The sequence below is a fragment of the Mytilus galloprovincialis genome, chromosome 9 (genome assembly GCF_965363235.1).
Source record: "Mytilus galloprovincialis chromosome 9, xbMytGall1.hap1.1, whole genome shotgun sequence".
Lineage (NCBI taxonomy): Eukaryota > Metazoa > Mollusca > Bivalvia > Mytilida > Mytilidae > Mytilus > Mytilus galloprovincialis.
In genome coordinates, this window is record NC_134846.1 from 39,988,327 (window position 1) to 40,002,230 (window position 13,904).

Genomic DNA, 13,904 nt, shown 5'->3' on the forward strand with positions numbered 1-13,904 from the left:
AAGAACCAAAAATTTGCGAAAGAAAATTTACAGATCTAAGATTGTTGGGTTGATGTTTAGACGAGTTGTATATACATTATGTACACAGCCATGTATCACCATCATTGATGGCGATCCGATGGATACATCTGTTGTAGGGTTGTCACTGACTCAGACGTACTTATGAATATAATTATTTTCTGTGACTGTATCTTACATTAATTTGTAGGATCCTTTACTATAGATAATTTAGCTGATCTGTAACAATAACATCTTCATGCCTTATATATCATGTACTGTAGTACGCCGCTAGATTAAAACTGACGTGGAAAGGTCCCAGCAGGCACACAACGTTGATTTAACATTGAATCAATGTTTATTTTCTATGTTGAATCAATGTAGAATTATTATTAGATTTTGCAAATTTGTATCAACGTTGAAATCCAATGTTGAATCAACGTTGATGTTCAACATCGAATCTATATAGAATAATGGTTGCTTCAACATTGTTTCAACCAATAGCTTAATTTGAATTCAGATTGAATTCAGGGTGAATACAATACTAGTATTCAACATGGAATCAAAATTGGTTAGTGGTTGTGTTCAACTGTGTTTCCACCTAAACTAATATGTTTCATTCAACCTGTATTTTTTGTGTCTTGCAGTCCTTAATTTTATACTGTAGCAATATTCAAGCTATTGTCTTCTCAAGGCGCTCAACATGCAAAATGCCATATCAATATTCCATTGTATTCTGCTTCAGGAAACCTGATCCAATAACTGCTCCATTAGACCCAAGTTTGAAAAATAATCTCAAAATAAAATTGATTAACTTTAAATAGTCATTGTATTTATATTTCACATGGTGCGGGCTTTATCTCATTGTTGGACTGTATGGTAACCCAAAGATATATAAATAATATTCTGTGGTTGATGGTTGTCTTGTTAACAATAGGTACAACAATAAAAAGTGTTTGGGTGCACAAAACTTTGAATACAATGTGGATGCCATTAACTGCCAATTTAAATACTATCAGTATAAATGTTCAACAATAAAACTGAATGACCATGATGATGATAACAACCAATCAACTGAATAACAAATATGTGTGCTTAGGGATTTCCTACGAACCAGAAATATTGATTTCTAAAGCACACAACCCTTCATACACACATTTTGCTCAATGTCTATTTGAAATATCTGATTGATCAAAATATAAAACAAAGTTTGCTGTTCGGACACTTCCTACCCCATGTATTCTAATGTCCAACCACTGATTATGAGAAATATTCAATACGATAAAATCAAAATAAATTTATTTATTAATAGTAAAACTTCAACTTCTTTTTTCTCACACTTTGTCTTTTTAGAGCCAGTTTTAGAAAGTTTATTGTTTTGTCAGACACTTGAATTGCTGTTCCGTGATTCCATCTAGGTCTTCATGATGACATCTACAAAATCAAAAGTTGTACCATTGTCAAGTTTAATTCTGTTCAACACATTTAACTATTAATAACTTCATAATGATAATACTTTAAAGTATAAATCAAAAGCATCAGAACCGGTGAAAAGTAAAGTAAATGACAGTTGTCTTAGTGTATTGGTATATATACTATATTTTTATGCTTATACATTTTTCTCACAGATACACATAGTTAATATATGGCTTCTACTAACGAAAGCTCCATTTGGAGTTAATGTGTTTAGAGACCACTTATGGCAGTACACCTTTCCTATATTGCCAAAATGACAGTTGTCCTTTGAGGTCTCAACTACATTTCCTTTTAGATAGACTAGAAGATATAATCTGCAAGAAAATCCTAAATACTAAATCATAACTTGATCGCAATTACTATCCTGGGAACACATAATTTAAAACAATCTCCCAACTGACTTCCAATTTAGTCCTGGTTTACTTTTTTTATATCTTGAATGTTTGACTAGCACAAGAAATTAAGAGTACCCGCACGAAACACGAAACACAGAAAATAAATAAGGGGAAACAAAAATAATGCATGTCGAACCAAATACGAGAAATAAAACACGAAACACGGAAAATAAATAAAAGGAAACAAAAATAATGCATGTCGAACCAAATACTAGAAATAAAACACGAAACACGGAAAATAAATAAGAGGAAACAAAAATAATGCATGTCGAACCAAATACGAGAAATAAAACATGAAACACGGAATATAAATAAGAGGAAACAAAAATAATGCATGTCGAACCAAATACGAGAAATAAAACGCCAAAACATGTGAAATAAAAAGGCCATAAATGCAAATAACTTTTTACCACCCTCATATACCCTTTATGTTTGATTACCTTGTCAAAACTCGACTTCAATTTTTACAGTAAAATTTAATTAAAGGTCCAACTAGGTGAGTCATAGCTTCTGACCTTCCCATCCCAAAGTTGTAAACAAGCCCCCCTTTTATGCGATTAAAATTTCTTTTTACTTATGATTCAATCATATGATTTCAAATAGTCAATGATAAAAATTCATGATACATTGCAAGATATCTTGGGAATGGTAACATGCTATCCGGATCCTGATCCTAAGGTCAATCAATTCTTAGATTGTCATAAACATCCCCCTTTTTCACGTGTAAAATTTCAACTTTTCAGTACTGTTTCATAACAACATATATGCTCACATTTCTAAAATACGATAACTTAATCACAACAATTAATATAAATACTTACGATAAAATGTAAAAGCTGTATACAGGAAAGATATTGATAAAAACTCTGCAGAAATCACTTGTGGTCTCGCTAGCGGATATTCAAACTTTGGCAACAAAAACAACTGCGCATGCGGAAATAATTCTGAATAGTCTTAAAGTAGAAATGTTACAATGCCGCGAAAATTTAAATCGTTATTTAAATAGATCTATCCGATGTTTATATTACAAGTTGTCAACCATTGTTTATGTACTGATGTACACGTCTTTCTCTTTTAATTGATAAAAAGAATAGAAAAAAGAAAGAAATGAAAACAAGATATTTGACATCAAGGAAAAAGAGGGAGGGGTCTTGGGGAAGGGTTTATTCACAAATATTTAATTTTACATTCACTGTATGATCCTGTATACACGCTGGTTCTAATACTAGAATAATGTTTTGGGGTGGTGTGAATTTTCTATTATTTCAATATTTGGTGTGCGAAGTTCATGATTTATCAGTAATGCTTATGTACACTGATTGTTTTATGTGTTATTCTATAATCACCACAACAATTAGTGATAAATCTACTAAATATTTTATTTAATGTGAATATCGTTGTCCATTTAAAAATAATTGTGATGTGTCCAATACTTCTTTTTTGACAATTCTGGTATCCACAACTACTGTGTTTTATATATTGTTTAGCCAACGTTGATTCATTGTTGGTATTTCAACCCGATGTTAATTCAACGTTGAAACAATGCACTAATTTCAACGTTGCATTGTCAACGTTGAATCAATGTTGAATATTTGTTGATCAATGTATAACCTGAAATCAACAAAGATTCAACGTTGATTCAACAAAGTGTGCCTGCAGGGGTAACACATGGCCAGCGAAAGCTCTTTTTTTGAGAGCCCAGGTGGTCGTGTGGTCTAGCGGGACGGCTGCAGTGCAGGCGATTTGGTGTCACGATATCACAGTAGCATGGGTTCGAATCCCGGCGAGGGAAGAACCAAAAATTTGCGAAAGCAAATTTACAGATCTAACATTGTTGGGTTGATGTTTAGACGAGTTGTATATATATATATATATATATATATCATATAAATTTATCCAATAACTCAATTTATATACATGTTATACATGTAAGACTTAGAGTGTATTTCACTGTGACTGTTCAAACAGTATTTTTTTTCAAACAGTTACATGTACATGTAGTGTACCATGAAAACTAGGTAAAGTGCAACGGACAAGTCACTAACAGAAACTTCATAACATAAAGAAGTATCCAGGTCTTTAAGCTTCTTAAATGTATCTGGTGAAGCTTTATACAAAAGGTTACGCTGTATCCACTGCCAGATTGTAATACTTATTTCTTGCATACTTCAACTTTTGTTGCAGGAGGGACAATAAAATTATACTTTTAAGTACATGCATGGTTTATTTATTTCATATACTTGACCACTAATTAAGATTTTTATTTAATAATAATTCAGACTTAATTAAAGTACAGCAAGGAGTCATTTGACACTAAACAATGGAGACTAACTGCACGGGGTCCTCATGGTGTGGTTAAGATCTGTTTACACACCCTGGACATGCTGGCAGTAGTTAACATTTGATGCCAACATAAACTTTATATGCGATATACATGTACTGTTTTGTAAATACCACTGAAACTAGAAATTCACATTATTCATATTGTTAATATTTTAAAATGACTGATTATCCACTAATTAAAAGTATTCATGAATTCAGATATGATGCACTGTTATTAGTATTCACTGAAACTATGAATTTTCATTATTCCAAATTGTTATTTCAAATGAATAATTATCCTGGGTATTCATGGAATTCAGATACAATGTATGATTGCACTATTAATATGCACTGCAACTACGAAATTTTGTTATTCCAAATTAACTATTGATATAGCAAATTAATAATTATCATGATTATCCAACATGCGCGTAGCTACGTTTACGTCAAAACGCCCGGGCGTACACTTGAAGTTTGAAAATAAAACATATAATTGACATAGAATAAGAAAAACTGGTCAAAAGCACATCATCCTTGTGCTTCTGTAATTTTGATTTAAAAGGAACTAAATTTACTCAAATAGATCATTTAATAAAAGTCTTTTGTAAAAGTCTGAAAGTCTGAATCTACTATGAATTCTACGTACTTTTCTTATATTTTAAGCAATTCACTATCTACTCAAATTTGATATGCTGTTTGTATTTTTGTCGAGCCTGTGATTTATGTCCCAAAAGCGAGACAAAGCGGCGTCAATGATTTAGGTTCCGAATGTGGATAAAGTCTTTTAAATGACTCTCCGTGAAATTTTACGAAAGTTGGACAGAAACTGTTTATGATCAAAAGAGTAGTTAGAGCAATATAATAATGCAATTATATCTTTAATTTCCCGCATTTTAAGGACAAAATGTATTTTTTTTTCTGCAATTAATAAGTGGTCGCAGTTTGGGCTTGCATTTGGTTATTTTCAATTACATTAACCAAGGATTTGTATTTACTATACAAATCCTTGCATTAACTACTTTTATGAAAATGCCGAAGAAGCTTTTCTATGACTAATGTCTAAAGCTAAAATTTTGAAAGCATTTGTTTTCGTTCATTTTTCTGTTCTTTTCTGATAAACAGACAGCCGGGCTCTTCTGTACGCAATTAATTGTTTTACATGCTCAATTGCAATTTATAAACCTTCATAGATTGTCGTGAAATATTCCAGTTCAAGAAAAAAATATCAAAAGAAAATTTTAGATTGTTTTTAATCCCTTTAAAGGAATGATAAATTGATTCACTTTTTGTGGGAAGAAATCCTAGGTGTTCCAGATTTTTTTTATATTGCATCTCTTCGAAATATTTTTTTTTTTTTTGTGTTCATTAAAAGGTGCTTTTGTCGATTGTATGCTCACTCACGACACTCTTTAAACTTATTTAAAATTAATATTGGTTTGGACGTTTTATCTAACACCAATGACCATTTAGGCTAGTTTCCAGTTTAACACGATGAATAAGTTAACATATTACAAAATTTAACCAAAACAAACAAACCATTTAGATTCAAAAGTATTTTGCTATCAATGATTTTTTTACTGACAGAAATCATCACGGTATCTCATTCTCAATAGCTTTCGGGGGCCTCGTCCCTTTCGAACTCACTACCAGCAGGTGTTTAAACATTGAGCGGTTGGCACCCCTCATATCCCTCGCCAAGATTCGGGCGTACACGTAAACACGACCCAGCTACGCCACTGTCCAAGGTATTAAATCATCCAGTAATGTGGTCCTTCTTTAATACAATTTGTAAGATTCCTATTTGTACAAGGAACAATTTTCTTGTTGTCCAATTTAATCAGAAAATCACATCATCATCATGGAATAGTGCTGCACGCCCTTTTCATAATTTCCAAAAAAACAATAGATAACTAGCACATGTAGCATAAAGTAATGAATTAATTCATTGTTTCACAATTTGCAGCTGTAAGAGTGACTCCATGACATCTATATTTCATATGCATCAATGTGCACAATCATGTAGCAGGCTTCATGTTCTAAGTGGGAATCATTGTCAAACCAATACATATTCTGTATGATTCTACCACAAAAAAATATACATTAAGACTCAAGTACAGTAAATTTTTAACTAATACTAAATATATAATACTACATGTATATATATATTGAACAATAAGAAAGTCAATTACAATAACTGTATTTACCTAGATAAAACTAGCAATACTCATTTGATTGACCAAAAAATTCTAGGATTTATACAATTCTATTTTAAAGTCCCTATTAACAAGAAAAATAAATCTTTTAAGGGGGTCTAAATTCTATATATGGTGTTGTCTTTTTTCCTACGTAAATGATTTTTTAAGTTTGACTGTGTACTTTCATTTCATTGCAGTTCAGACAACCCTTTCTTTATTCAATTTAGTTATTTATCCAATTTTATTCTTATACATCAATATTCAGATAACTTTTAAAATATGCATTTTTATATTCAAAATAATAGTATATCCTGCTGTTTCATAATTTTCTTAAATTATAATTTGTTTTGAAAAAGTTATCAAAATTTTGAAGAGGACAATTATAATCATGATAATTTGTGAACATCATTATAAAATCATCTTCAATATACCCATGCCAGATTAAATGTCATCCCCAAGGCAATAAACATTTGTGTCTTAATTTGTATAATAGCTACATCATGTATATAAGAATTTCTTATTATTACCTATCCAGTGTAACAGGTTAACATCCTGAATATTACCTATTTTAACATATTTAATGTCACATTTGCTTGGTCATGTTCAGTAAATACAAATATTTTAATTATTTATTTTGAATTTGAATAAAAAAAAAATTATACTAAATTAGTAGATATGTACATACAATCAAGTTAACACAGTAAATTTTATTACAACTTACTTGATGATACTATATCTATAAAAAATATTTCGAGCTTCATAAAATACTTTAAAAAAGTTTATACCATGTTAACAAAAAAAAAGTATGCATACCGATATATTTTTTGTTATGTTTTCCTGACACAATGTGACATATTGACATAAAATAATGGCTGATCAATGCATTTGAAGGGGGACATATAGTTGAACCCCCCCCCCTTTTGTCCTAGGTTGGGACCCCCATTTTACAGCCATTAACAACTACAGGTCATCGTAAGGCCTTCAACAATGAGCAAAGCCCATACCGCATAGTCAGCCATGAAAGGCCCCAATAAGACAATGTAAAACAATTCAAGCGAGAAAACTATTGGCCTTATTTATATAAAAAATGAACGAAAAACAAATATGTAACACATAAACAAACGACAACCACTGAATTACAGACTCCTGACTTGGGACAGGCACATACATAAGTTATGTGGCGGGGTAAAACATGTTAGTGGGATCCGAACCCTTGTTTAATATATATGAATCCTTAAGTACATGATAAAACAATTACTAATGGAATTAGCACAATTTGTTTAATCAACTGTCGTGACTGTGTTCAAATGCCAACTGTTTATGACTCTGTGCATAGTTTAAGGAACACTTATGTAATAATATTGTTTTATTTTGATGATTAATGCTATTTTAAACCATCTAATACCTATTCACTTTCAATGCCTTTTATAATTATCAAATATATTAATGTTTTGTTGTCCATGATTTGGGACTTATTTAAAATTTGAATGCTAATGCACACTTGCTAAATAAGTCACTATTTAATTTAAAAGTTAATAAATTTCATAACATTTTATGATCAAATCATAAATTTTTATACTATGCATGATTTTTCAATGGAAATTGTGACGTCACAATGCATTCTTAATAGAACGAAAAACTATCAGCTGATAAAGCAAAAACCAGGGAAATACTAATTATCCAGCATTAAGAAACACATTCATATGGATACGTACATGTAAAGATTGGTTGATTGTTGGTTATATAAAGTCCAGTGACAAGTATTTCATGCAAATTTAGGACCAGAGTTAGCAATACATGTTAACATACAATGTTTACACTACATGATGTATAGGTCACAGTGGCAAGTCCAGAACTTTTCATAAGGGAAGGGGCCCGCTGACTGACCAAACGGGGCGGATCCAGTCATGTTTGAGGGTTTCTCTATACAATCGACCAATTTTTTCCCATGAAAGGGGGAGGGGGTTGGGGCTGGATCAGCCTATCGGTCGCTTAAAAGGCCATCCCACACAATAAATGTTTACCAATGCCCCACATGTTATGAGTATAACAGTAAGAGGATAAAGATTAAGAGTAACCTTTTTTTCATTCCACTCAGGGTGATGTATGAAAAATAAATAAGGGATTAAATGAAATACACATGATAATAGGGGGAGGGGAACGGTGTCCTTTATGACTTTCAATGATGCTCTAATTTAACAAGCTCAAATATAAAAAAAGAAGATGTGGTACGATCGCCAATGAGACAACTATCCACAAAAGTCCAAAATGACACAGACATTAACAACTATAGGTCACCGTACGGCCTTCGTACAGCCCATACCGCATAGTCAGCTATAAAAGGCCTCGATAAGACAATGTAAAACAATTCAAACGAGAAAACTAACGGCCTTATTTATGTAAAAGAAAATGAACGAAAAACAAATATGTAACACATAAACAAACGACAACCACTGAATTACAGGATCCTGACTTGGGACAGGCACTTAAGTAAACAAGCCATTTTGCATACGGGCCCAGTTAGAAAGCCTTGATGGAATTAAATAAAGTCTGAATAATGAATATATCTCCATTTTACTCTCAGTTTCTATATTTCATCATAATTGAGTATTTTTCTAATAGACAAATTTAATTTGTTGGTTGATTAACGTGTTGTGGCAAAAATCTCATGCGCAATCAGGACGGAAAGTCGTATACGTAATAAGTGCACGGGAATATGCAGCTTAACAATGGATGGATATGTATATTCCCAGCCAATAATGACAATAATTACTTAATTCGTTTATTATACATGTACATGTAGGAAAATTGTACATTAATTGCAACGGTATATTACTACTCATTAAAAAAAATCGAATGTACAGGGCCTGTTTATCAAAACGGTCCTAAAATTGGTCCTAATATATTCAAACCATGACGTGCTTCTAATATCTGTGATAGATTGATAAATAAAGAATCTGTAGGTCGTGTGCAAAGTTGTATCCCTATAGTATCGAGATAACCCGCCAAAAAATTAATAAAACAAACAAAAAAACCTAACGCGTACTACACACTCTCCCCTAAAAAACATTATATTAGCATGTTAATATTATATTATAGAAGCCCATAGATATTTAACTTCATAATTCATTTTAAATAATTTCAGATTCAGCACATGGTTCTCTATGAGGTGCAGTATGGCAATAGGAAACAAATTGGCACTGCCCTAGTTATTGGGTCTGGGACAGAAAATGAGATGGTGCTGCAGAAAAACGAGAGAGAATGCCAAACATCACCAGAGCTAACGCCTAGATCACCAACACCACCCCCATCTCCAGCCGAATCTATAGAGATTCCTCTTCCAGGTTCCCCTAGCCTTCCAATCATCAGACGTCCTGCCAAAGGGAAAAGGTCAACAAAAATACCAAAACCCAAACCAGCATCAAAGGTAATTTTTACCAATTTAATTAAACTGCGATTGCTGATTTAGTATAAAGAAAGAATATGTGGTATGATTGCCAATGAGACAGTTCTCCACAAGAGACCAAAATGACACAGACATTTTAAACAATTATATGTCACCGTACGGCCTTCAACAATGAGCAAAGCCCATACCGCATAGTCAGCTATAAAAGGCCCCGAAATGACAATGTTAAACAATTCAAACGAGAAAACTAACGGTCTTATTTATATGAAAAAATAAATGAAAAACAAATAAATATTCAATACAGAAACAAACAACCACTGAATTACAGGCTCCTGAATTGGGACAGACACACACACATACATAATGTCGCGGGGTTAAACATGTAAGCTGGATCCCAACCCTCCCCTTACATGGGACAGTGTTATAACAGTACAACTTAAGATAGAACTATATAAAAATCAGTTGAAAAAGGCTTAACGTAAGGCTTCAGATCTGTTTTCTGCGTACAGCAAAAGTCGACTAATTTTAGTAAAGATTTCTTATTAGAAAAAGATACCGTACCAATAAAGAGATATGTGCGCAGAGGGGGTACGTCTTGTTTAATACGCAACTTTTATATATTTTTATTCAGAGTTATGCCCCTTCCAAATAACCCGCCTCCGACCAATCAGTTTCACTGATTTATGTTTTTGTTTATCTTTTGAGTTATGGTGACATATAAATAAAACAAAAAATACCATGCAGTCATTCACTTTTACGTTTTGTGTATATTTCAGAATAATATAATAATATATTTACATGCAATATGACATCGCAAACCGCTGCATGTATATGTCGGGAGCGGGATAGGGGGGGGGGGGGGGGGGCTGGCGGTCACCTATTTAAAAATAATATATGGAATTTCTCACAAACATTTATTGTTTTCGGGGACAAAAATCCGAAGCACGACTGTAGCAGACATCCTCTCAATGCATCAAGTGCACCCATTATGAAAAGTCCTGGATCCGCCAATAAACCCGTACAGCGTAGATACCCTCTTTATTCAAGTAATTTAAAATTAGCAAAAATTAATTTGACGAGTTCTCAGACTTTTGTTTCCGATTAAAAGGTGACACCCCTATGTCGAAACCTAAATGTACTGGTATTCGGTAAAATATTGATAGTTGTATATAACAGTTTTGATCTTTCTTTTTCTCTCTCTCTTTACACATAATGAACGGTTATAGAATCTGTTTAACGTTGGCATTGTAAAAAAAAAATCTAAATAAAAAGTTATTATATTTCAGAAATCAACAAAACCATTAGCCAAAGTTTTGTCAAGGGCAATGCCTCCAACTACACCACAATCATCAATACCGGGACCAACAACCGTATCCCTAAGTCCAACAAATTCAACCTCTAGACCAACAACCTCAGGGCCGACAACAAATCCCACCTCTAGACCAACAACATCAGGGCCGACAACAAATTCCAACTCTAGACCAACAACCTCAGGGCCTACAACAAATCCCACCTCTAGACCAACAACCTCAGGGCCGACAACAAATCCCACTTCTAGACCAACAACCTCTGGACCAACAACAAATTCCACATCTAGACCAAGGCCACTATCACCCCCAACATCACCACAAATAATAGTGCACCAACAACCTCACTTACAATCACCACAACCACCATCACCAGCAACACCATCAGTAAACCATCGATCGATCTTTCCTGATGACCACAGGGTGTTTCATGTCCTCGACACTATCTTGAGAGGGGTCACACGATTAAACATGAAAGTAACAGACATCGACAACAGACTTAAGACTCTAGAGGCCAAACATGACATTCACCACGAAGAGTCTAGGAGAGGAAGAAGGCAGGAGACACCCTGGTCTGCACCACCAGCAGACAGTGACGATGGAAGTGAAGCAACACATACCATTGCCCATCCAGCTGGAATGGTAATTGACCAAGACAGGTTGTTAACGCTGAAAGGGAAGTCCCAGTCTGCAGGAAACTTCGCCGCACTTGTTATAAGAGAATTGAAACCACACCTTTTTGGTCCAGAGAACCTAAGACAACTATATAACTGGAACGGTGGTGGTGTGAACGGAAAAAAGGGGTTAAGCCCAAACACAAAGACGGCAGTAAGCAATTACACCACCATGTTTTATCCTGAATGCCAAAAGGAGGACTACTTTCGAGATACGGTAATTCAGAAGATAAATGAGAGTTTGAGAAGGCCTGCTGTTAAAAGATGTCGTCGAAGGCTGCTCGCAACGCCACTGAACACTATAAACAATGATGCAAATCATATTTAAATGTAATTCTGCCATTTACGTACTTATCGTACACCTTTAAAATTGTGTGATCAATTGAATTGTATACATTTTTTCATGAATCACTTCTTTCGTGAAGTACATCTATGATCTTGCATATGAATATATGATATTGGTTTATATTTTACCGAGACTATATATAATGTGTATATATGTAACCTTTTGATTAAAACTATATTCATACTGTAAATCTAGCTGGGTTTTTTTTTCGAGTCTGCAACTTTTGTTGCAGAAAGCTCGACAAAGGGATATTGATCAGGCGGCGGCTACGGCAACGGAGGCGGTGTTAGCTAACTTCTTAAAAGCTTTATATCTTAGAAGGTGGAAGACCTGGATGCTTCATATTTTGTATATAGATGCCTCATGTTACGAAATTCCGTCAGTCACACGTCCAATGTCCTTGACCTTATTTTAATGATTCAGTGACTACTTGAAAAAAAAGTTCAGATTTTTTGTAATGTTAAATTCTCTCTTATTATAAGTTATAGGATAACTATATTTGGTATGTCCGTACCTTGCAAAGTACTCATACCCGTCAGACAGTTTTCACTTGACCTTGACCTCATTTCATGGATCAGTGAACAATGTTAAGTTTTGGTGGTCAAGTCCATATCTCAGATACTATAAGCAATAGGTTTAGTATATTCGGTGCATGGAAGCGTAAGGTGTACATGTCCAACTTGTAGGTATCATCTGACCTTGATCTCATTTTCTTGGTTCAGTGGTTATAGTTAAGTTTTTGTGTTTTGGTCTGTTTTTCTTATACTATATGCAATAGGTCTACTATATTTGGTGTATGGAATGATTGTAGGGTATACATGTCTAGCTGACAGGTATAATCTGACCTTTACCTCATTTTCATGGTTCAGTGGTCAAAGTTCAGTTTTTGAGTTTTGGATTATTTTTCTAATACTATATGCAATAGGTCAACTATATTTGGTGTATGGAAATATCAATGATTAATAAAGAAGGCCAGACATTTCAGTGTGTGCACTCTTGTTTGTATTAACTGTTAAGGAGGTATCGACACATCAAAAAGACGGAAAAAACAAACATTGGAGCAGGTGTTCATGTATAAAAAAGAAATACTGATAGCGATAAGGGTAATAAAGTCCTCTCTGTATGATCTTCAAAAATTAATATCTGCCTTCAGACCGGATACCATAAAGGGATGGGTTTTAGGAAATCCAATATCTCATAGATAGTTTTGAACTGTCCTGACATCACAAATTAACATCAATAAAAACATTTTGATAAAACACAATAAACCAAAAAACAATAATGACAGCAGCAACCACATGGATAATACACTCCACATTTAAAATTTACATTGAGATTTGTATGTAGACCTTTGTATGCCAGTGGTCGATCCAGTCGGGGAAGAGGGGCGGGGGTTAGTACCTCCTTTGTTTGGAAGAACAACGCATATGAATGGGGAAATATAGTTGATCCCCTTCCCCGTTATTCTTAGTTGGGACCCCTTTTAAAAATGGCTGGTTGATTGATTGTTGATTGCTTAACGTCCAGTGGCTAATATTTCATGCATGTTCAGGACGAGAACAAGTAAACAATAAACACATTAGTTAGGTCGTGTCATAATAGAGGCCATTCGGGATGATGGTCGGGGAAATTTGGACTGCCACTGGAAAATTAGGGTATATTGGATAGGGACAGAAAATTTGCATTGCAACAGGCCACCTACGGACTACTCATAGAGTTGTTACAAGGGTTCTTAACGTGCAAAGAGCAAAGTAAAAATGACTGAATTAGCCCTTGTATGCCATCA

At 33.8% G+C, this 13,904-nt stretch overlaps 1 protein-coding gene and 1 long non-coding RNA gene across 2 annotated transcripts; one reads left to right on the plus strand and one right to left on the minus strand.

Annotated features, from left to right (window-relative positions):
* Positions 1-1,274: 1,274 nt before the first annotated feature.
* On the minus strand, positions 1,275-2,779 carry LOC143046796 (uncharacterized). Its single transcript, XR_012969284.1, has 2 exons — positions 2,690-2,779; positions 1,275-1,431 (listed from the first exon to the last, which is right to left on the minus strand). It is a non-coding gene; the product is annotated as an uncharacterized LOC143046796 (long non-coding RNA).
* Positions 2,780-8,948: 6,169 nt separating this feature from the next.
* On the plus strand, positions 8,949-12,141 carry LOC143046797 (uncharacterized). The gene is made up of 2 exons (XM_076219864.1): positions 8,949-9,812; positions 11,078-12,141. Exons 1-2 carry the CDS (start codon positions 9,540-9,542, stop codon positions 12,098-12,100), a joined length of 1,296 nt encoding a protein of 431 aa, XP_076075979.1. The 5' UTR covers positions 8,949-9,539; the 3' UTR covers positions 12,101-12,141.
* Positions 12,142-13,904: the final 1,763 nt, after the last annotated feature.